At 41.7% G+C, this 25,411-nt stretch overlaps 1 protein-coding gene across 1 annotated transcript in view; it reads right to left on the reverse strand.

Moving 5' to 3' along the window:
* LOC122562536 (uncharacterized) overlaps window positions 1-25,411 on the reverse strand; it is a 45,680-nt gene that overhangs the window by 10,242 nt on the left and 10,027 nt on the right. The window contains exons 2-5 of the mRNA XM_043715441.2: window positions 16,350-17,380; window positions 6,799-6,850; window positions 3,089-3,209; window positions 2,378-2,511 (exon numbers count right to left, since the gene is read on the reverse strand). Coding sequence (XP_043571376.2) covers window positions 2,378-2,511; window positions 3,089-3,209; window positions 6,799-6,850; window positions 16,350-17,380 — 1,338 coding nt within the window. The remainder of the gene's footprint in view (window positions 1-2,377; window positions 2,512-3,088; window positions 3,210-6,798; window positions 6,851-16,349; window positions 17,381-25,411) is intronic.

Raw genomic sequence — 25,411 nt, forward strand, 5'->3', positions numbered from 1 at the left:
ATTCAATGTAGTGTATAATAGTACCTAATAATTAATAGATGTAGATGATTATATGGGCCTTTAATTCAAAGGGCACAAAAAATCTCTGGATAAGAAATTAATAAATCCTGCATTTTTCTTCATAATTTAAAAAACAATTAAGACAGAAAATCTGAAACTTAGGCCCAGAATATTACAGGGCAGCAATGACTCTATCCATGGGTTGAAAAGTCTGCAGCAACCCTCTTGTAGCCATGTCTGGGAGTTTCATTGAGATAGGTAACTGCCTGGATGTCAGACTCCCATCATCTTGTCCCGATTTCTCCTTAACTGTCAAATTTTGTGCAATATTTCTTCTCTAAAGCAAATTACGATGTTTGCTATGTCAAAAGCTCTATTTAAATGCATGTTTTTGTTATTGTACTCACTGTAATACAACATTTGGGCAGGAGGTCCTGATCCCAAACAGAAACGCACTGTTAATCTTTGTTTTCCTTCCAGAAAATGAGATAATCCCATCAGCTTACTTGTCTAGACAATTATTACAAACCAAAACATTCACCAGCTGTCATGCCATGCACTTTTGTGTGACTTGAGTTGGCACCGTTTAGGGCAATGAACCATACCTCATACTGAACGTAACAAATATTCTTATGAAAATTACAGAATATCTACTCTAATTTAAAGAATAGCAAGTTCCATTATTTAGTGTCTATACATTTTAAAGTACAAAAAAGCTATAAATATCTGTAATATCTGTCACCGAGGAGGCATAGAGCCTTCTGTTAAATATCACAGAATCTCGTAGAATTGTTATAGTGCAGAAGGTGACTATTCAGCCCATCCTGTCTGCACGGCTCTCTGAGCATCGACATTTATTGAACCGAGGTATAGGTTCAAAATTCATGGAGTAGTGAACCATCACTATTGGCAAGATGAGGAAAGGATGTTCAAAATGTGTGAGCTCCTGAAACTATGATCCTGGATTAATAATCCAATGCAGATCAGGGGTTTGAGACACCTCCAGAATTTCAGCACAAATCGTGATGCAAGACAAGGTCCTATCTGCTCTCTCCAAGGATTGCATTTTTAAAAGCAGTTTTTTAATCATCCATTCTTTAGACTTCACCTACTTCTCAAATAATTATTTCACTTCAATTTGATTTATCTTTTACCCATTCTCAAAATATTATAACAGGGTTTAAATGTTCATATTGAACTTTTGCTGAACATCACTGGTTTCAATCAATTTTAAAAAGTGAACTGAATTTTGAAGGGAAATGCTAGAAATTTGGGTGGTGGATGCAGAATTATTGGGAGCAGTTGAAAGGGAATTGAATATTCCTGAAGGGTAAAAATTGAAAGGGATCTGCTGAAGAGTGAGGAGCGGTTGGAAGTAACTGGATTGCTCTTCAATTAAACTTGAACAGACTCAAAGGCAGCACTGCTGCTACCTGCACTATACTGTTCTGCCACAAAATACTCAAGATGAATCAAGAACTCAAGAACCTGGACATTAGGAGCTGTTATCATTATTTAAGGGGTGGAAGACGGTCTTCCTTTGGAGGTCTGTGTCAATACATGACTATGGTTCCAAACTAATCTACAGTCAGAGTCACACAGCATGGAAATGGACTCTTCGGTTCAAGTTGATTTTGTAAATACCCAAGCAAAATCACTCATGCATAACATCGCCTCAATGTGGCCAATTTGTCGACTTGACCATAGACTCCCACACCCAAAGATTGAATTTAAATAATAGATGAGAGACAATAAATAAATACTGACCTTGGTAGTGGGACGTTTAGATTTTAGAAACCTTCACAGACTTTAAGGAAGGGCAACTGGGGGGTGGTGGAGGACAAGGTAGAGAACTTGAGACAGAAGAACTGCAGCAACTCACCAAGGCTCCTTCAACAACTCCTTCCAAACCCATAGCCTCTACCATCAAGTAGGACAAGGGCAGCTGATATGTGGGGCCACCACCAGCAAGATTGCCTCCAAACCAGACTCCATCCCAACTTGGCATTATCACTTTTAGAGTCATTCAGCACAGAAACAGACCCTTCAGTTCAACTCATCTGTGCCAACCAGCCATCCCAATCTGACCTAGTCCCATTTGACTAGGTCAAATCCCTAAAATTCCCTCATAACAGTACAATGAGGGATGTGTGCCCCCAAAGCCTGCAGTGGTTCAAGACGACAGCTCACCACTGCCTTCCGAATGGGCAATTTGGGACAGGCAGAAATGCTAGCCATACCAGTGACGCTTAACATCCCCATAATGAAGGTAAAAGTATAGCCCAAGAAAGGTGGTTTGAAAACAAAGAGCGTTAAGTTCAGTATTTCATAAGCTGATGATTCAACTTCTATCCTCCATCCAATATCTTCAAAGTACCTTTGTTTTAAAGCTGGAGAAGTGTAAGTTGCGCAGACTGAGACCAGTCGAAATCACAAAGATCTCATCGCTCCCAGTCTCTGTCACTGCTGACTCACTGGAGGCCATTTCCATTTCAGTGCGGTTTGAATTACCTGCAACAAGTCAGAGTGGGAGTTACAGAGAACTCGTAACAAGCCAAAACCACTTCATTAACACAGAACATTTTTGCTACAGCTGAGCTTTAAAACAACTCTTTTTAACATTAAAAAGCACAATGAAATGTACAGATATTATTTAAAATAAACTGAAGTTCTTTTTGAGATTATTTTAAGAGTTTAAAGTCTCAAGCCTGTGGTTTCAAATTTAAGCAAACAATTATAAATCTTTAGTGAGTTTCATAGAAGCGGTTTCAGCATTTCTGTATAAAAGTTTAAAATTTCCGTTAGAAATATTATTTATTCCTGAATTCACAGTCACATAAACTTGAATTTCTCTTTTAAGCATGGAAACTCCTGAACGTTGGGAATATCACTTTTTCCAGGTGACTTAAACAAACATGGAGAACACCACCTGCACTCAGTGGTAAAAAGATTATTTTGTGTAAGTGGCATTAACATTCATTTGGACTCATGGTTCAGCTGTCACTATTGAGAAAAGGAACTTCCTTGCCTTCTCCTGTATTGTAACCAGATCTCAAGTACTTTCAAACAGATCTCCACACATACTAACCCATTCCTCCAAGACCAATGCTGTGATTGTTGTTTTCATTTTCTAACGAGACCTCCTGGTTTGACCTGTTGGCCACGAGCTGCATTTCTCCAATATCAACTGCAGAATTCTGGATCCCGTTCTAAAAAAATGAAAAAAAGCAACAACTCAGTTTTGGATAAACATTCCTTTGCAGCTGTGGAATCCTGATATTGAAAGTGGCTGATGCAATGCAGTAACTCAAAGCAGTTCAGACAGAACCTTCCAAATCCATGACCACTACCATCTGGAAGGACTAGGGCAACAGATACCTGGGAACACCAGCCCCTGCAAATTTCCCTCTGAGCCACTCAGCATCCTGACTTGGGAATATCACCATTGTTTCAGTGTCTCTGGATCAAAATCATGAAACTCCCTCCCTAATGGCATTGTGCAATTACTTTCAGTACATGGACTGCTGTGATTCAAAGAGGCAGCTGACCACCACCTTCTCAGGGGCAACTAGGGATGGGCAATAAATGCTGAACTAGTCAACACAGCTGTGAATTGGGAATGCGTACTAGAAACAAGAAACAAGGCCTGTTTGAATAATTAAATTGAGCTTCAGTAGAAAGTCAATGGTTTCTTTGTTCTTTCCCTTTCAGAATAGACCAGTTCCCAAACCGGAGGGTAACAAGCTCCCTTTTTGAACGGATTATAACCATTGTTCACAATATAGACACTGGGTCTTACAGTCAAAACCTGGACAAGGAAGCTAGCTGGGACTGGGAGGCCAGACCCACAGCTCCAGACTTGCTGATGCTTTTAACTGACTCTTCTCAACTGCGATCTCAATCATCTGAACCTCTGGTCAGGTAGAAAAGGAGTTGTTTTTTAAACAGTATCTTTAGTGATTACCAGATATCCCAAAAGCTTACAACTAATGAAGTACTGTCTGTTTGGATATAACGTGATAGCTCTGTTCCTGTGCGATCTAGCATCATAAGAAAATCACGTAATAGCCACGCCATGTAAACCTAGAGGACCAGAATCGTGTTATCACCAATACAGGTAAGGAAAGCTAATCTTCTACAAATAACTGTCTAAATTTTCAATTGTGGTAAAGCCAATTCACGTTGAAGAAATGTGCGTTATAGCAGAACTGACTGTACTCTTAAGTGTTGCTTCCATTGCAATTTAGGAAATGTGTCAACTAATTGGTGCACAGCAATCTCCCATGAACAGAAACTTGATCATGGGCAGACAACCTACTTTATATGAGATTCTGATTGTGGGATAAATATTGGCCAGGGACTTGTTGTTCTTCAATGTAGTGCCATAGAAGAATTGTTCACACCTGCAAGAGGTTATCATCTCATCCAGAAATGCAGCGCCCCATTAGCACTGCACGGAAGTGTCAGCCTGAAATTTCTGAGTAAGATTTGAACCCATGACCTTGCGATTCCATCTAATGAGCCAGGGTGGAGACTGACAGGTGGAAGTGGCGGCGAGAGCTTGTGAGGAAAAGGTCAGCAACATTAACTCTGTGGAGGATTGCTGTCTTTGGTGAAGAAAAAGAAAGGAGAGACACCGAGAGTCAGAGAGAGAGAGAGAGAGAGACATACAGAGACAGACAGAGACACACACAGAGACACAGAAGAAAACAGCAGAGGAGAGGTCATTTCCATCCCTTATGTATAAAAAGGTAGTGGAGACCCAGATTGAGGCCTTGAAATAATTGACCTGGAATTAAAGATAGAATCTCCTGGAAATAACAGCAAGGAAATCTGGAGAGAAAAATAAAACTTACCATGAAAGGAAATTTTGGTATTTAATTGTTGATTTATCTCTCAAACATTAACCATAAAAATATTGGTATTGGAAAAAATGGCCATTGACTGGAGATGGGAGATATGATGATGAGATCACAAAGAACATGGCAATAAGACCAGTTTCATGCCTGGGCTAATTGTGCCAGTGGAGATGTGATGCAATGTTTTGTTGTTGCTGGTATCTTGGAGTAAGTGTAGGAGGTCAAAGTGTCAAATAGTTAAACAAGAGGAGGATGAAAACATTATTCTCTACTGGACGTTTTGCTAAGGTTTGCAGCTCAGACCATTCAATTAAATGAGAATTCAGATTATCCGTTCTGTTCATGGATGGTAAGGTTTTCTGGAGTTCTCATCAGTAGCAGGTGGTGAAGAACAAACAGCGCCAGATTTTATTGCTAGTTAGTGAAACTCTCCACCATCAGCATGAACACAAAATAATCCTGGTGCTGGTAATCCTCACAACCCTGTTCCTGATTTGGTTTCACATCTGTCCCTGTTTGTAGAAAAGCGGCAGGAGATGTGCTGGAATCGCCAGGAGGGTTGGGGGAGGGCAGGTTTCCTATTGCTAATGTGCCAGTGGCATGCATCTGTATCCCTTCTACTCCCCTAACTTTGCCTGTCACACTCCTAGGATACTGGAGGTTCTGCTGCTTTGGCTGATTTCCTTCTGCTATGATCATTTACACCTCTACAAGTCTCATTCTCTGTGCCGTACTTGGAGAAAGTGAGGATTGCAGATACTGGAGCTCATAGTTGAGTGTGTAGTGCTGAAAAAGCACAGCAGGTCAGGCAGCATCCAAGGAGCAGAAGAATTGACAGTTCGGGCATAAGCCCTTCATCAGGAATGAAGCTTGTCGGTCAGGGCTGAGAGATAAATGAGAGAGGGCTGGGGTTCAGGGGCAGGTAGCTGGGAAAGCAATAGATGGATGAAGGAGAGGGAGAAGGAGATAGGTCAGAGGAGGGAGTGATGAACAGGTCTGGAGGGCAGTGCTGAGTTGGAGGCTTGGGACTAGGATAATGTGGGGCAGGGGAAATGAGGAAGCTGTTGAAATCCACATTTATCCCATATGGTTGCAAGATCTCAAGGCAGAATATGAGGCTTTCCACCTCCAGGCGTTGGGTGGTAACAGTTTGGCAATGGAAGTGGCCCAGGACCTGCATGTCCTTGACACAGTGGGAGCAGGAGTTGAAGTGTTCAGCCATAGGGCGGTGGGGTTGGTGGGTACGGGTATGCCAGAGATGTTCTCTGAAACAATCCGTAAAAAGCTGTCCTGTCTCCCTGATGTAGAGGAGTTCACTCACTGTCACCAATCCTCCTTTACAAGGCTAAGGGTCTGTATTATTACCAATGGTAGAGAATAAAGACTCTCCAATGGGTAACAAGAAGTACTTGTCTCACAAAAAGAAAGTATGTAATTTATGGCATTAAAGCAATAGAAACAAACAATATTAACTAGTTTGGCATAACTATAATCAGCAGCAGCTATAGAAGACACATCTGTATCTGTCAGGACCCTGTGCAAGAACACTCAAGTCTCCACCCAGAAACTGCTCTATTAGCAGATTGGATGGAGCAACTACAACAGTAACTCTTTCCAAATGATGACCTCATAATAGCCAATCAGCCCATGAGACTGCACCATTATCACAAATTAATCCAGTTGATTACTCTTCCAACTCTTTCCCCCAAACCAATCAATGTTTTCTCTTACAAATATTTATCCAACTCCTTTCTGAAAACTATAATTTCATCTGTATCCATCACCACATTATCATGCAGCAGATTCCAAACCCGAAATATTTGTTGCAAGAACATGTTTTCTCCCTTCATATCACTAATAGAACAGAAATAAACATTAACTTTTTTTTTAAAAAAAGGCCATTTATAAAATCAGACCAATATCTTAAATTAAACATTACCTCTCGACTTCTTGAGCAATGGGAATGACTTCCTTTACAATGAGCCTTTTTCCTGAATGAAAAATACAACACTTTGGTTTAGTCAATTAGCTCAAAAGGGAAAACTGAAATCTGCAGGAAAACATAGACTCAGCTCTTTGACAAAGACAGAATTATGAATTATGTTTGTATAGCACCATAAACAAATCTAGAACCTGCCAGAGAGCTTTACACCATTAAGATTTGGAAATACATCATTGTTCCTGCAGTGTTGCTGGTCAAGTTCCTGAAACTCCCTCTCTAACAGGATCAAGGGTCAACCAACACCACATGAACTGCAGTGGTTCAAGAAGGCAGTGTCAAGAGTGTGGTACTGGAAAAGCACAGCAGGTCAGGCAGCATCCTAGGAGCAGGAGAATCAACGTTCCAGGCAAAAGCCTGAAGGCAGCTCACCACCAGCTTCTCAATAAATGCTGGCTACAAGCCTTTTTTCAAAAAAATTGTCAGGACAGTACTTTAGAGCCAATAAAGAATGTAGTCACAATTGTGCCAGACACTCTGCACATAGCAAGATTCAACTAATAGCAATGAAGTAAAGAACAAATGGTGTGATTTTTTTTGGTACTGATCAAGGGTTAACTGGCGAATCGGGACAATTCCAGTCTGATTTAATGTCTCAATTGAAAGTTGGCACCTCCAACAGAGTGGTACTAGAAGGGTCAGGTCAGGTGAACAATTGGTGTTAACTTTTCCCACTGTGAATTCAGACGGCCTGGCCTCCTCTCCACAGACAGTTCAATCCATTTTCTTCAAAGAGAATGCTCTATAAAATATTTATCTACCTCTTGTGCTGTTCTGTAAGCCTGGTATCCATGGCCCAGACTATTAATTATACCTTTTATTTAGTTCTGTTCAAAAAGAAGCAAGAGCCATTGTGTCAAACAAGGGAGACAGTTTTAGTGACTTGGTTCGGTTCAATATATTTTCTCTGAATCAGTGCTTAGCCATTTGCTTCATTGTACCTTCTCAGCCTGTGGAAGAGGGACATTTCATGTTGCTCTGATTTTACCTTCAACCAATCTTAGGTACATGGCATTGGATTAGTTCAAATTTAATGAAAGGAATTAAAACCAAAAGAAAAAATATTTTGGAAATATACAGCAGGTCAGTGAGCATCTGTAAGAGGAAAGTTGGGATGAAATGTCAGATTTGTTCCTCGAGCTTCATGATTATATTATTATGGAAGCTTTCCAGATCTTTATCTTACAGGTAGTCCACTAATATGAGTCTATCAACAGACTGTACTGTCATTAATAACACCAACATTTCTACAATTAAACCGAGTGACTGGAACTCCCTACACCCCGGAAAGTCTGTGACATAATGGCTGGCTCAGACACTCCAGATTCAAGTCCCACTTCAGGACTTTAAGGCAATGGTTGGTGTATCACAACACGGTCAAACAGTTCAACTATCAGTCTGTCTGGCAGGCACTGAACGTGTAGGAGGGTTTCCTCATCAGCCACGTTAAAAAAGGCACAGGTTCTCACAATCATCACTCAGACAACCATACACTTGAGAAGCCTTTCTGTCCAGCTTATCAAGCCTTTTGTTCAAGAACTGGTCAACAAACAAATGACAGACTCAGCAAAAACCTGGGGTTCTTTCGGGAAAATTTGGCTTTCGCCAAATGAGCAGATGGCCAGTCAATGCCATTGGAGCAGCACGTGGTAATGATACCAACAGGTTAGAACTGTTCATAGCCCAGGATTAGAAATGGAGAAAGTTTAAAGCACACATGGAGTCAATTTAGTTCTTCCTGCCTATTGATCTTTTTCATAAGACCATAATAACAGAGGCGAACAATACCAAGTCTGGAAACCTGCTGCTAACTGAATGATGACCATGAGAACAGTGCTGATTATCTTAAACACCCATCTGGTTCACTAGTGATCGTTAGGGAAGGAAATCTACCATCCTTACCTGGTCTGGCCTACAAGAGACCAACAGCAGTTGACTGCTAACTGACCCATGAACAAAAGGGATGGACAAAAATACTAGCCTGGCCCAGTGACGCTGACACCCCATGACAAATTTAAAAAAATGATAAGATAAATGTAGGTAAATCCCAGCTGGGGGTGGAAGATGTTAATGGACCCAGCTTTGTTCACAGAACATGCAACGTCCCTCTGACTCAGAGTTCCCAGGGCTGCAGATTATTCCACAGAGAATTCCTGACATTAACTGGTCAGTGGAAAAGGCAACTTGGTAGCCAGCCAGCAGGGGGCAGTGATGGGGAGACAAATTTTAAAAATGCTGTGTGGATTAACCTCACTGATTCCGTCCCTCTGTGATCAGCCTGAGGATGACCTCTTCACTCCCATCCTTACTCTGGAGGTGACCTTATTGAAGCATAGTAAATTCTTAAGGGATTTGACAGGGTAGATGTGGAAAGCTGACTTCCCTTGTGAAAATATCTAGGACCAGAGGGTATCACCTCAGAATGAGGGGCTGTACATTTAAGATAGAGATGAGGAGTGAGGGCTATTGAGGCTGGGTTATTAAATATATTCAAGGCTGAGATAGACTGATTTTAAAATCGGTAAGGAAATTGAGGATAATAAGGTAGAAAAGTGGAGTTGAGGATGATCAGATTAGTCTTAAACTCATCAAATCTTTGGTGGAGCAGAATTGATGGGTCAGATGCCTTACTTCTGTTCCTACACTTTATGGTTTAATGAACAGCAGAACAGATGTAGAGTTGCCGCACAATCCTGCCCCAACACCACTGCAAATGGTGTACTGGACATTGCTCAGAGAGCCGGGAAGTTTGCTTGTGTGACTACAATGAAGTGTAGTCCTGCAGACTTTCCCATCACTGTACAGAGAGCTCTGTGGCACACCCACAGATTGGGAATGTGAGGAAATCTCTTTGGGGAACTGCAGTTGCGTAAACCATCTGTCCATCGACCCACTGCCATTGGTGGTCTGTTTTCCATACATTCCCAAAGGCGTTCAATCTTTCTGGAGATCAGGGATTCCATTTCTTCTCCTTTTAATTCTTTGCCCAACTGGCTCTTATTGGTAGAGGACCAGACTGAGATCATGTTGGTGGTATTTTGGATCATGGAACTTGTCCTTGTCCTTGTCCTTATCCAATATTTGTTCATTTGCAGCTGGGTGACAGGCTGGATCAAAAGCAAGGACATCGGAGAGGTTTCCTCTGCATTTTAACGGTCTCATGTGCACTGCTGCCCAACTGAAAATCAACTAAATGTTCACATGAGGACGGGGCCAGACATTTCAGTCATTGGATAAACTGCTCAGCTATCTGCCATTTCTTCCTTGGTGTTAAACTTGATACGAAGTATTGCAAAGCAATCTGAATTGGAGAAGTGTGTGGGAGGTCTCTCTCACAGAACATGACAAATTGATTTGAGTTTTTAAAATGCATCACAAGTGCTGCTGCATTATCCCTTGAATAACACAATTAGCCCCTGTGGGCTCCTCCTACTGCATTATTATCCCAGCAACAAACAGTTCCAGTCAAGCAATGACCCATAACAAAAGCTCTTGTGCTGAATTTAATCACTGCCTTGTTCACTGTAATTCCATGAAGGAGCACCTTTCTTTCACAATGGGAAACCAATCTCTGCTCACAGTACTGTACTCATTCTACACCAAAGGAAGACTTGCCTTTGTATGGTACCATTCACATTCTCAAAAGAACGTTTGGGCATGCTACGCCAATAAGTGACTTTTTTTTGCTTTTTTTAAAGTGGTTTAGGAAACATTGCATCTATTGTGAATACTGCAAGCTCTCATAAGGAACAATACAACAATAACCAGATAACAATCAGCTTCAGTGATATTAGTTGAACCATAAACATTGGTCCACACAAATACACAGAGACTAATGCATTTGGAGATGGAGCTCCCATGCTAGATACAAAACTTCAATGACAGATAAGAGGGCACAAGCATCCAATAAAATTATATTTCACCCAGAAACCCTATTAACGCTTGGATCAAAGAAAGAGTGTTATTGTTCAAAAACACTGAAGTACTCTACATTTTATTTCTTTATAGGATGAAGGCATTGCCGACAAGGCCAACATCTATTGCCCATCCTCTACTGGTACATTCCCTCTAATATTTTTTCTTCTGAAAGCACCTCTGAGGTCCATATGCAGCAGTGACTTCTGGAACTGGAAGTGAATGCGAGGAACAACATGGGCATGCTGAACACAGACCCTCAGAGTGGCTGCATGTTGCTCAACAGTCCTCTAGGTGGTGGTGGTGAGCTGCCTTATTGAACTATGTGGTCCACATGGAGTCCACAGATCTGTTCGAGGGGGAATCTCAGGGATTTCCACCCAGTGACTGGGAGAGAATGGCAATGTAGCTCCAGGCTAGTCAGGCAATGAGAGACATGGGTGGTGTGGGGGAATCCTTCCTCTAGGTAAGAGAAGGCTCTTAGCAGTTTTCTTATGGTTATGAAAGGGTTCAGTTAGGTGTCATGCAGAACCCCATTAAAAGTAGAGTTGAATTAGGCACATCGGAAAATGGTTGTGGTTGTTGGTGGTCAGTCATCAGCTCCAGGACATCTCTGCAGGAGTTCTTCAGGATAGTGTCATAGGCCCAACCATCATCAGCTGCTTCATTAATGACCTTCCCTCCATCATAATGTCAGAACTGGGGATGTTCACCAATAATTGCATAACGTTCAGCACCATTTGAGAACCCTCACTGAACACTCCACTACCAACATCATAGGGATTCCACTGAGCAGAAACTGAACTGGACCAGCTGTATAAATACTGTGTCTACAAAGGAAAGGTCAGTAGAGTTATAGAGATGTACTGCACGGAAACAGATCCTATGGTCCATGCTGAACAGAAATCCCAACCCAATCTAGTCCTACCTGCTATCACCTGGCCCATATCCTCCAAACCCTTCCTATTCATATACCCATCTAAATGCCTTTTAAATGTTGCAATTGTACTAGCCTCCACCACTTCCTCCAGCAGCTCATTCCATACATGTACCACCCTCTGCGTGAAAAAGTTGCCCCTTAGGTCCCTTTTATATCTTTCCCCTCTCACCCTAAACCTATGCCCCCTAGTTCTGGACTCCCTCATCCCAGGGAAAAGACCTATTTATCCTATCCATGCCCCTCAATTTTCTAAACCTCTATAAGGTCACCCCTCAGCCTCCGACACTCCAGTGAAAACAGCCCCAGCCTGTTCAGCCTTTCCCTATAGCTCAAATCCTCCAACCCTGGCAACATCCTTTTCTGAACCCTTTCAAGTTTCACAACATCTTTCCAATAGGAAGGAGACCAGAATTGCATGCAATATTCCAACAGTGGTCTAGCGAAGAAGGTTACCTCAGATTACAACAGGATCTTGATCAGATGGGCCAATGGGCTGAGAAGTGACAGATGGAGTTTAATTCAGATAAATGAGAGGTGCTGCATTTTGGGAAAGCAAATCTTAGCAGGACTTATGCACTTAATGGTAAGGTCCTAGGGAGTGTTGCTGAACAAAGAGACCTTGGAGTGCAGGTTCATAGCTCCTTGAAAGTGGAATTGCAGGTAGATAGGAAAGTGAAGGAGGCATTTGGTATGCTTTCCTTTATCGGTCAGAGTATTAAGTACAGGAGTTGGGAGGTCAAGTTGCGGCTTACAGAACATTGGTAGCTAGGAGTACTGCAGCAAGTAACTTATCTCCAATATGATGCACAAGTCAGGAATCTGATGGAATACCTGCCTGGATGAGTGCTGCTCCAACAACATTTGAGACGCATGTCACAATCCAGAACAAAGCAGTTGTCTGATCATCAAAACCATCTTCAATATTCACTCCTTCCAACACTATTTGATAGCAGCAGTGTGTACTACCTACAAGATGCACCTCAGCAACTCACCAAGGCGTCTTCGACAGCAGTTTCCAAACTCACCCTAATGCAGTACTGAGGGAATGATGTCTGTCAGACATCTGTGTGTGTGTCTGTGGTGTGTGAGGGACACAGTGAAGTTGGCAAGAGCGAGCAAGGGAAGATATTGTGAGTGAGTGAGAGAGTGCCCAGGGTGAATGTCTGGAAATGTGCAGGACAGCCCCAGACTGCCAAAACTTCACTGAGGGTATAACAGCCCAAGTCTAGTGCCTGTGCCAGGGATATCCAGGCAGCAATGGGTTTTCCGATTATGGCAAGTGGGATAAACTGGGCAAGCTCAAGGCAATAGTGTAGAGAGAAACCCTCCACAAAATTCAATGAAAATTCCAAAATCTGGAAACAGTCAGTCAATTTTTCAATTGAGATGCTGTAATCCATTGAGAGCTATTGACCAAGGGATGGAGAGGGAGATTAATCTAGATCAGTATTTCCAGCATAGCTATTAAGGACTGAATGGCCTCCTTCTCTGCAATAAATCTTTTACATTTCAAATGTCACGAGCTTATGATAATCAGCCACTGGACGGCAAAACCGACTGCAGCAGCTGACTGGCCTCTTCCAGTTCCTAATCTACAGACAAAAGACAAGAAACATTGCTGACCCAGGCAAGATTTTAACTTCCATTTTATGTTCAGAGACCATTTTAATCATAATATCTGAGAACTACAACTGACTAATTAGAGCAGATAATTATTGTGCAATTTGTAACTATTTTTAAAAATCAGATTTAAACATTTAACAATTAATTGAAGTAAAATCGTGATGCAGCAATATTGTTTTGAGTGGGGAAGGCACAGGAGACAGAGAGAGAGGAAAAATGATCAGGAATCTAAATGTCAGTCAAAACGGTCACAAGTCAAAGCTTGTGAGATTATTCCATCTGGAGTCGGTTAACCTTTGCTGAAAGCCTAATTTTTCAGGATGCTGGAGGCAAATACTGACTAGAGAAGTTATACGATTGAGTTCTAGGTCTAGACATACTGCTCCTGGCAGGAAATTGCCTTGTGATCCAATCAGTACATCTGATGTGAAATTCTTGTGTTAAGGTTGGGCTGGGACCTGTTTTCAATATAACACCCGGGCTGACTCCAAAACCACAGAAACAGCCAGCAGAAAAACATCTGGAGGGGTCAGAATTTCTACAGGGGATCTTTCAATCAGCCATCTGGCAATCCAATGCATGAATCGGCTCAAAGAGTGCCCTCAGAAATCCCATCCATTGAGGTGTAGCTAATCGGACTCTGGCCAATAGGTGATGTATCCTGATTGGAGGATCACTGTTCTGTCTCCTCAGGGGAGGGGAAAGGAAGATAGGATCCAATCCAGGCTCAACACGTTCCACAAGTAATAGCAGAGAGGCCTTAGAACACACATCACACAGGATTCCAGAGGGCACTTCCAAAGCGTGGAGATAGTACAGTCTCTGGGACAGGAGTAATCAATGACACAAGGTGAGAGAAACAGAGAAACTCCAGTTAACAGATAAACTATTTACCCTAGATTGAGTGAGTAGGTAGGGTCTGGACTGGGTGTTCAGAAGAACGAGAGGTGATCTTATTGAATCATACAAGATCCTTAAAAGACTTTGCAGGTTAGGTACAGAAAAGTTACTTCCCCTTGTGAAAGGTCCAGGACCAGAGGGCATAATCTCAGAATAGAGGGTTGCACATTTAAGACAGAGATGAGGAGGCTTTTCTTCTCTCAGAGGGTTATGAATCTGTGAAATTCTTTACTATAGAGGGCTAAATACATTCAAGGCGAGATGGACAGATTTTTAATCTGTAAGGGAATCAGGGGTTTTGGAGAAAAGGCATGAAAATGAGTTGAGGATTATCAGATCAGTCATGTCCTCAATGGGGCAAATGGTCGATTTCTGTTCCTATGTCTTATCGATTCATCTTTTTGATGATCTATGGGAAGATCTCACTGAATGAAGATGGCCTGAAACCCAAGTCCCATCATCATTCAACAGTGCACAGGCTTGCTTCTTCCTAAATGATTTCTTAATGTACAATAGGAGTGCCAACAGACCTTAAGCATAGATACCAAAGAAGAAAACCAATGGTGTGTTTTATTTTGAAACTTAATAGGCATTGACAGTGTAAATTTATCAAAGCCAGATTCAGTTAAGATAGTTTCAATAAAGATTCCCATGTCGGCCCAATTACCATCAACAATTAGAAGTGTAATACTTTAAGTTATTCTTATCGTACATATATCTTTGTTCATATCCATGCCAAGAAATTAACATAACAAAAAGGGATATGATGATGGTCATTCAAAGTAACCTTAAACTGTAGTTGTGTTCCACACTGTTCATTTTACTGGGAAAATGCAATTGGTTCCTCACATCAGTTGTAAAGGGAAAGGGGTGCTCGACCTGACTCATCTAAGCCCTTTCAGGTAAATATAAAATATCCCATGTCACTGTCAGAAAGAATACCAGGGGAGTTCCACATGGTGTCATGGGACAGTAGTTAACTATTCAACCAATATCACTAATGCAGATTAACTCATCAGTATCACAAGTTGAAGCTTGCTGTACTCAAATCAGCTGCTGAGGTTCCTCTACTCCCACAGTGACTACAATTCAATAATACTTCATTTGCACTTTGTATTCTCAAATGAAGAAGTTTTATTTGATTAAGAAATGTACATTGGAAACAAGTCATAGAGATGTACAACATGGAAACAGACCCTTCGGTCAAACTCGTCCATACTGACCAGATATGACTCTGTGACTCTGTATCCCATTTGCCAGGTATTTGGCCCATATCCCTCTAAACCCTTCCTATTCTCATACCCATCCAGATGCCTTTTAAATGTTGTAATTGGACCAGTCTCCACCACTTCCTCTGGCAGCTCATTCCATACACGTACCACCCTCTGTGTGAAAAGGTTGCCCCTTAGGTCCCTTTTAAATTTTTTTCCTCACCCTAAACCTATGCCCTTTAGTTCTAGACTCCCCCAACCCCAGGGAAAAGACCTTGTCTATTTACCCTATCCATGCTCCTCATGATTTTATAAACAGTTATAAAAGGTCACCCCTCAGCCTCCGACGCTCCAAGGAAAACAGTCCCAACCAATTCAGCCTCTCCCTGTAGCTCAAACCCTCCAACCCTGGCAACATCCTAGTAAAAATTTTCGGAACCCTTTCAAGTTTCACAACATCCTTCCGATAGGAAGGGCACCAGAATTGCTATATTCCAAAAGTTGCCTAACCATTGTCCTGGACAGCAACAACATGACCTCCCAACTCCTGTACTCAATACTCTGACCAATAAAGGAAAGCATACCAAATGCCTCCTTCACTATCCTATCTACCTGTGACTCCACTTTCAAGGAGCTATGAACCTGCACTCCAAGGTCTCTTTGTTCAGCAACACTCCCCAGGACCTTACCATCCAGTGTATAATTCCTACCCTGATTTGCTTTCCAAAATACAGCACTTCCTATTATTCTAAATCAAACTCCATTTTGATGCTGGATCCTGAAATACATCTCCCTCAAACAATGACAGTTGTTCAAAGCTTTAGCACAAAAATTAGTTTCTAGAACAGATTTTGCTTAAAGTTTTGAGAAACCAGAGAGAAGTTAATAGAGTTTAAACTTACCTCCAGGTATGACAGAGTGCAATCAGAAGAACTGCAGATAAGATAGCAATGCCAGCAATGACCAGGAAATGAATCATATTGTCTTGGTCCCTGTGCTTTATCACAGCCTGAAGATCAGGGACTGCGCCAGTTTTAAACTGGTAGAGTAGTATGAAGCCACGACCCTTGTCTGTGGTGGTGATCAGTTCCACCACCACCTCCACCATCTCCAGGGAAGAACCAAATGTCAATGTCTTGTTGACTGGGCTATTGGCTCCACAAAATCGGGCAGAGAATGTGATCAAGTCAGAAATGTATAAAACATCATTTGGACAGATCTCTGGAGGGACAAGGGGTGTCACTTTTGTCACAGGGATCACTGTGACCTCAGTCAAACTGTTAACTTGTTGTATCTCACGCTGATCAATTTCAAGCCTCGTTCCGCCTTGTTGGACCCGTTTGCTGTCAGATTGTGGGTCTCCATTCATGTCTTGGTAATTGGCAAAACCAGTTAGTGGATAACTCAAATTTGACTCTTCAGAATCATTCTTATTCAAATCGCCAAGCCAAGAGTCTGTGATTGAAAATTCCTGTTTTGAAGGTGGCATCTTAACCATTTCTAACATTGCAGACTCTTCCTGTGCCACTACTTGTTTGTCTTTAGCTTTACGGGATTGGGCAGAGTAGTCTCCTTCAAAGCTTTTTGAATTAGACACATTTGTCTCATTAAACAACATATTTTTTCTTCCACCTTGAACAGACTCCTTTGCATGATGATACAAGTTGTTGGACTCTCGAGTCTGGACAGTTCCCCCTTTCTCTGATGGCCCAGAAACAGATCTCTTTCCACTTATCATCGCAGGAGCTGATTGAGCATTGTGCAGACTTTCAAACACATCGAAATCAAAAACTTCCAAAACAAGACGCACATCAGCCGGGATGAAAAACTGCCACAAACAGTGAGTGCCTGGAACATAACTTGTGGGAAAGCCAGGTGAGAGGATAATACCTTGAGCTTCAGAATCAACAACGGCTCCACACGTGTAATAAACCTGAAAACAAAATATTGCAGGGAATCACCAAGACAACCCACGATTGGTCAACTACTTCCATCTCCTGTTTCCTTTTCCAGTTGAACCCCCTTGAATGAATTATTTAATGAATCATACACAACATAGAACAAGCTGGATGATGGTTTGGAGGATAATTATCATTGCTTCCTAGTTCTGATCACACTGGGTATAGATTGAATGTTCAGTAGCATTGACAGCTACAGGTCAAAGGCTAGTGATAGGCTAAAGCCTCTGAGACGGGCAGCAGCTCATGTGTTGGCCCTCAGGTTTACTGAATTCCTCAAAATAAGAGTTAGACTTGTTTCTAACTGGGACACAGATCACCTCATATAACACGGTAAGGACTGCAAGGAATGATCAGAAATGGAGTGATTTCTTGGGCTCGGAATCAGGCGGGGGATCTTTCCAGGTTTTCTTCCCAATTTGGTGTTGATTTTTAAAATCTGGCGTTTTGGGTGGAATGGACATAGATTTCGATGCATAGGGGTGCAGGTATGTGTGTGGTTGGCATGTCATTGTCCACATAAGACTGACTGTAAAATGGGCATTATCACCATCACGACCAAACACTTTTCCCCCGTCTGCCCCCTCACCGGTCAGAGAGTAGTTTCATTGGAGACTGATTTCCCGGCCTCAGTTGTTGAGCAGTTTAGGGAATTAAGGAACTTGCTTCTTATTAAGGGAAAGTGATGGCAGTGTGTTGATTAGACTAGTAATCCTGTGGGCCAGACTAATGTTCTGGAGACAATGGCAGACGGTGATATTTGAATTCAATAAAAACCTGGCCTAATAGCAAGCAATTGATGTCCTTTAATGAAGGGAATCTGCCATCCTTACGTGGTCTGGACTACACGTGACTCCAGACCCACAGCAATGTGGCTGACTGTTAACTGCCCTCAGGCACTGAGTGATAGGCAATAAACACTGGGCCTAGCCAGCAACACTCACATCCCATTAATTTTTTTTTATTATTGCACTCATCCCCTTATAATAATAGGCAGATCAAGTCTTTGGCTCAGTGATAACATTCCTTTCTTTGTGTCAGATGGTACATGGCTTGCCCCAGATATTCCAACAAATTCAGGCTGAAGTTCCAGCTGTGAACACTCTGTTGACCTCCAGTGGGGCAAGCACATCAAATGGAGGGGAGTCTGGACTCCACTCCCCATTCTAATCCCTCCACCTCACTGACACAGTGCTCACAAAACCTTGCCAGCCCAGCCCAGCCTAGCCCATCCCATCCCAGACCACCCCAACCCAGCATACCCTACCCAGCCCTTTCCAGCCTAGCCCATCCCACCCCATCCCACCCAGCTCAACCTACCCCACCCCACCCTAACCCACCCAACCTACCCCCTCAGACCAGTCCACCCCAGCCTACCCCAGCTCAGCTGACCCCAACCCAGCATACCCTACCCAGCCCTTTTCAGCCTAGCCCATCCCACCCCACCCCACCCAGCCCAGCCTACCCCACTCCACCCTATCCCAGTCTACCCTATCCGGTCAAGCCCAACCCAGCCTACCTTACCCAGTCCAGCTCATCCCACCTCAGCCCAGCCTAGCCCAGGCCCTGGACTGAATGGAGATAATTATAGCTGAAGGAGTGTTGTCATCACAGTTACAGATTGCATCAGAGATGTAGCATGCACTCTGCATCAAAACCTCAATCTTAGGTGTCAACTAGTACATAAACCAATAAAAAAAACACATTTTGAAACTATTAACATTTTTCCATACTTAAAAGAAGTTTACAACTACCAGATGTGACGGATGTGCTGGGCAATCTCGTAAAGAACAAAACCCAGCATGACAACTTTCATCTTCCATTTTAAAGCATACCAGGTTCCTTCAAAGCCTCATTTTAATTTAAACCACTTGTCACCACATTAAAAAACCGACTTTAACAAACAATTGAAACACTCTGATCCAACAGAGATAATCATAACATCTAGTTATTCCTCTACATTTCCAAAACAAGCTATGTAAACACAATCAGTTTGGTCTGTTTCTCATTTTTGAGCAATAAAAAATCTTAAGGGTGATCCCACTTCCAAAACGAACAGAGTAATGAGCGATGCACTGAACTGATATGGTCATGGTGCAAAGGGAAGTGAAAAGAAACTCAGATGCCTGTCATTCCCAGGGTAAATACTGTCATTTGTTGCTAACCCAACCAAAATTGGCAAGTTCAGGGTGAACTCACCCACAGCAACAACTTCCATTTGTACTGTGCCTACACTTCCCAAGTTCTTGCACAGAAGTATTATCCTGAAGGACAGAGAGGTTTAGAAAGGGAATTCCAGAGCTTCTCACCCAGGCTGCTGAAGGGACAGCAATATTGGAGCAATTAAAAAGCAGGAAAGTGCAATAGACATTAACACTATGCCACTGCCTTCCCAAGTTGAAAGCAAGTTCCTTAATTCCCTGAACATCGTCACAACAATGGCCAGAGACAGTGCGATGCAAAGATATCCAATAGCTGTAGGGCAGGAAGCTGTTACAGAGATAAAGGGCAAGAGTTGAGACAAAATGTTGGAGAACTCAATTTATCTGGCAACATCATGAAATGTTAACTCTACTTCCCTCTCCACAGTAGATGAGTTTCTCCAGCATTTTCTGCATTTGTTTCAGATTTCCAGCATCTTCAGTACTTTAGTTTCACTTGCAGGATTTGAGTATTAGAATCTGAATTTTAAACCAAGGTATGTCTTTTAATCAACAGGGTTGGTTCTCATGCCCACTTGTCCAAAGAAGGTGAAACAAGTGAGAGATGTCCTATTGAAAATAGAAATGTCTTTAAGCTACCCTGTCCTTAGAAGGGCCCCATGTCTCTCAGATATTGGCTTCAGTATCTCCATTGGTCAGTCACTCCAGCAACAAGCAAATGCTCCTCTGCTGGTCACAGCCTGTCTTACTGCGGTGTCCTAGAGATGGCAGAGACTCCACATTCAACAACACTCTGCAGAAACTGCTGCAATGTCAAAGTCATATCCCATCTTCTGCGCTCCCTCTGGACTGGATTGCAGGAATACCCTGGCATGTTACCAGGTCTCAAGGCCTCATAGCCTCATCATAAATTGTTGTAAACAGTTCTACTTGCCAATACCCAAAAATGGCAATGGAGATTTCTGGTTTAAGACCAAAAGTATCAATGGAAGAGAAGCAGTTTTTATTCATTAATGGTTAATAAAAGTTATGTTACAGATAGAAATGGAAATAAAGCAGCAGAATAATTTTTTAAAACAACATTACTTTTAATTTTTGCTGCTTTTCGCACTCGGGTACCTGTTTTGTATCAATTAGGAATATCTCTATTGGCCTATTTAAACTGTAATTTGCAACTGAATAAGCCATGGATTTAATAATGAATCTCAAGAGAGCTCCTAAAAAGAATCTCAACAACCAATTGATTAAGTAATGATGATGCAATAAATACTACGACAAACTGACTTGAGTCAAGGCTCACTTCCAATTACATGAACGTAATCAGTTTCCAACAGAACCTGTGCCTGTAGTAATTCTGCAGGTTTCCTAAAGTAAAAGCAAATCTGCTTCTCCAAAATGGGTTTTCTTAAAATCATATTTGCTAAAAAATAAGAGAAGATTGTTCAACCTACTGGGTTTTAAAACGGGTGAAATGAGGCCAGATCAAAGCTTTTTCACATCGACAACTGCAATTACTGTGTAAACCTTGTTCTATAAAGACTCCCTCTGTTCCCATCCACAAGCGTGCAAAGATCAGAGAGGAAAGCAGCATGTTGAGTAAACGTTGTGTTGCCACAAGGATGACTTGGACTGTATTTATATATTGCTGAGTTAATAGCAGAATGAGTGCAGTATGAATAGCACTGCAGTATGACCTTGGCGGCATCAATGTTGTAAAGCTACATATTCTGGGGCACCCAACAAGGGATCAATAATAAAGCAAACGCGTATCCCTCTCCTTCCAGATGCAAGCCTGAGGTATAATGCTGCAGGCATTACACTGAAGTTACTGAAATAGGCCATTCAGCCGAACGTTGATACATAGACCCCTCACTTTACACCATCCACCCTTATCAACACATGTTTTTATTACTTTCTGCCTTCTGCACTTATCAACCTTCCTTTCAAACGTGTTGATGTTATTCATCTTGGTTTACTATGACAGAGTGTTCACTATTCACTGGCTAGGTTTCTTACTGTGAGTGAAAACTTATGACCCCTTCCGCCACAAGTGGAAGCACCTTCTCTACATTTACTCAATCAAACTGTTTCATAAGCTTTAACCCAAGAACAGCATAACGAAGAAGGAGGAAACTGTGAGGGTGAAGCTGCCATCATCTTCACAAAGGGAGTGAATGGTTACAAAGTGTGAAAGCTAGCAATGGGAATGAAAGATGTAATAGGAAAGGTGAATGTCAGGACCGTAAAGGTAACTGCTGTGGACTGGCATAGTCTCAGACAGAAAGATGCCATTGAGAACAAGCCAGAGTAGGCAATTCAGCCCCTCTAACCTGTTCCCCCCCATTTAATAAGGTAATGGCTGATCTGACTGTATTCTCAAATCCAAATTCACACCAAGAATCCTTTCCTTCCCAAGAATCTATAAAGCTCTGTCTCAAAAAGATTCAAAGATTCCCTCCCATCACCTTTTCAGGAACAGAGCTCCAAAGATTCATGATCCCATGAGAGAAAGAATTTTGCCTCATCCCTGTTTTAAATGTGTGACAATATTTTTAACCAGTGACACGTGGTTCTGGCTTCCCCCATAAGAGGGAATATCCTTTTCCTATCCACTCTGTTAAGACCCCCCCAAGGATCTCATATGGTTCAATCAAGTCACCTCTTACTCTAAGAGGGGGTCATTCACATCATTGAATCACTGGGAGCTCTTTCCAAAGGAATCTAGAGTTGTTCCACGCCTTATCCTTTTCTTCCTATACTTGTAATTTCTTCCTCTTCAATATTTATCCAATTTCTTTCAAAAAGCTACAGTTGAATCTGTATCCATTAAACTTACCAGCAGTGCATTCCAAATCCCAACCATTCATGCTATAAAAATATATTTCTCTGACATCATCTCTGGTCTTTAATCTGTGTCCTTTTGGCTACTGACCCTGGATACAGCTTCTCCTCTCTCACTATTCACTTCATTAAAACCCTTCACAACTTCAAACACCTTCCACAAATCTCCTTTTAGGTTTCTCTCCTGCAAAGTGAAAACAAGCTTCTCAAATCTCTCCAAATAACTATAACCCAGTATTTGTAGGGTCGTTTAAGCAAACTGCCCATGTGTGCTGTATGATGTCCCACACCCCTCCTAAACGGTGGTGTTCAGGGTTGGACATGACATTCCAGTTTGTGCTGAAGCTCCAGCACTGCCCAGCAAAACACATCCTCAACTTAAACAGGAAGAGAAAGAAAAAGGACAGAGAGAACAGCAAAACTAAGGCTGGGTGAGAGAGAAGAACAAGAAGCTGCAGAGTGGAAATTAAAAAAGACAAGCAGCGACACTGAAATCAAACAAATTCACAGATTAATGCAAATCCTCCAAGTCTTCCTCTCCTTCAGCTAATGCACTCAATTTACCAAGCTTACCTAGAAAATCTCAGCACTTTAAACTGAAAGCAGAAGTTAAACTGCAAAACTTACATTTGTTACTACAGAAATATTTTGGTTATTACTGATCTACAAGTTGATCTACAATGTTGTATCAAATTTAATTCCTATGGAATTAAAACCATCAACTGTCCCTTTCCGTGTTCTAAAGGGGAAACTACAATTCTAAGGAAAGGGTTCCATAACAAAGGTTCTTTGATTTGGAGATGCCGGAGTTGGACTGTTAAAAATCTCACAACACCAGGTTATAGCCCAACAGGTTTAATTGGAAGCACTAGCTTTCGGAGCGCCGCTCCTTCATCAGGTGGTTTTGGGAACTGAAGAGTGAGAGAACAGAGAATACACCTTAACCCAAATGGAGGCATCTCTTTGTTTGATGTCAGGAAGGAGAGATACCTGAAGGGCTTCCATATTAAATCTCCAAATGGGAAATAGTCTTGAATGCCCCTTTGGCTGGTTCCATCACCTGCAAGTTATTGGACTCGAGATTGGGGTTGGAGAGAGGGTTAAGGATCCAAACATTCTTCCTTGCTTCAGTTGCATTTTTCAGTGAAGCTGCTATAAATACAAGAACTTTTAAAAGGAATTCATGTAATAAGGGGGAAGAAATGAGAGATTAAAAAGTTAAAGACAATAGCGAAGAACTTGCATTTATATAATGCCTTCAAAACCACAGGATGCCCAAAGAAGCACAACTATTGAAGGACTTTCAAAGTGCAGTCATAGTGGTAAAGTAGAAAATGTGACAGTCAACTTGTGTACACCAATCCCCACTATCAGGACTCAGATAATAAAGAGATAATCTGCTTCAGAAGTTGGCAGAGGGCTAAATATTGGCCAGAACACCACAGAAAGCACTGGAAATACTCAAGAGGGCTGACGGCAGCTGAGAGAGAAGTAGCTTTAATGTTTTAGACAAGTGAAAAGGGAAGGAGGGTTGGAAAGTAATAAAAAGAGCAGAAGACAGGGCAGGAGAGATGGCCCAGTGTAACACAAAGGAAACAACTCTTTGGAATGCTGAAATGGGAGGAGAGGGAAAGGAGGACAATGTGATGGCATCCTGCCGATCTCCTGACACAAGGCCCATGCAACACCATCAAAATAGCCACTCACTAAGACCAAGTAACTTAATTGCCTGCCTACTTCCCAGGTACATTTATAGCCAGAGTCACCATTTCCACTGATTGATTTATTATGTTAATTAAATATCTCAAGGCTCAGAATGACCTCCTCCTGATCCTATAAAGTCACAAACTTGCAAGGGATATGAAATTCAAAATTAGTAAGAGTGAAAGTAGGGATAAAGTTAATGACTATGGGAAAACAGTAGAAACTACTTTGCCTCAGTATTTACAGTAAAGGAGGATAGATTGCCTGAAGTCCCAATGAGAGCAATGGTGGATCACAAACAGGAAGTGAATGAAATTAACACAAGTAAAAGGGTATTAAAGGTAATAGGACAGCACTATGTAGATGCCCTAACTATAATCTTTCAGAGTTCCCTGGATACAGGAGTCCTCCCTCTCTCTGGATTAGAAAATTGTATATGTCACTCCTCTTTTTAAGAAGAGAAAAAGAGAAAAACCATGGAATCGTAGACCAGTTAGCCTCATATCTATGGAGGGGAAATTGTTGGAGTCTATAATCGAGGTCAGGAAAACTGAATCCTGAAAAATTTCAGTTAGTCAGTGTGAGCCAGCATGGATTCATGACAGGTAGGTCATGCCTGACGATCTTCACTGAAATATTTGAAGATGTGATAAGGTAGTAGACAGGGAAATGTCTGGGAGTGTTGTTTATATGGACTTCCAGAAGATATTTGATAAAGTCCCACGTTAAGAGATTGTTTACTAAGATGGAATAGAAGGAAAATTACTGACATGGCCAGGAAATTGTTGGAGTGACAGATGACAGAAAGTAGGGATAATAGGTATATACTCAAATTGGCAGAACGTGACAGTGGTGTTCCACAAGTATCTGTGTTAGGGTTTCAATTATTCACATTATTTATTAATAACTTGGATAATGGCTTACAAAGTCATACTTGTAAATGCACTGATGACACAAAGCTAGGTAATATTGTAGATGATAGCATAAAATTACACTGGGTTATTTATGGACTAAATGAATGGGCAAAACTGTAGCAGATGGAGTTCCATGTAATCAAGTGTGAGGTTATCCATATTGGACTGAAAAATGATAAATCAGGGTACTGTCTAGACGATATGAAGATAAATACAGGGATGTCCAAAGGAACTTGGAGATTCAAGTGCAGAGATCTTTAAAATGTCGCAAGCAGGTGCTGAAAATAATTAATAAAGCTACTGGAATGCTGGCCTTGAAATCTAGAGGACTGGAGTACAAGTATGCAGGAGTTAGACTGCTGTTATATGAAACGCTGGCTATACC

Source organism: Chiloscyllium plagiosum, unplaced genomic scaffold (assembly GCF_037043375.1).
Source record: "Chiloscyllium plagiosum isolate Xiang-an unplaced genomic scaffold, Cpla_swu_hap1 HiC_scaffold_24, whole genome shotgun sequence".
In the NCBI taxonomy this organism is placed as follows: Eukaryota; Metazoa; Chordata; class Chondrichthyes; order Orectolobiformes; family Hemiscylliidae; genus Chiloscyllium; species Chiloscyllium plagiosum.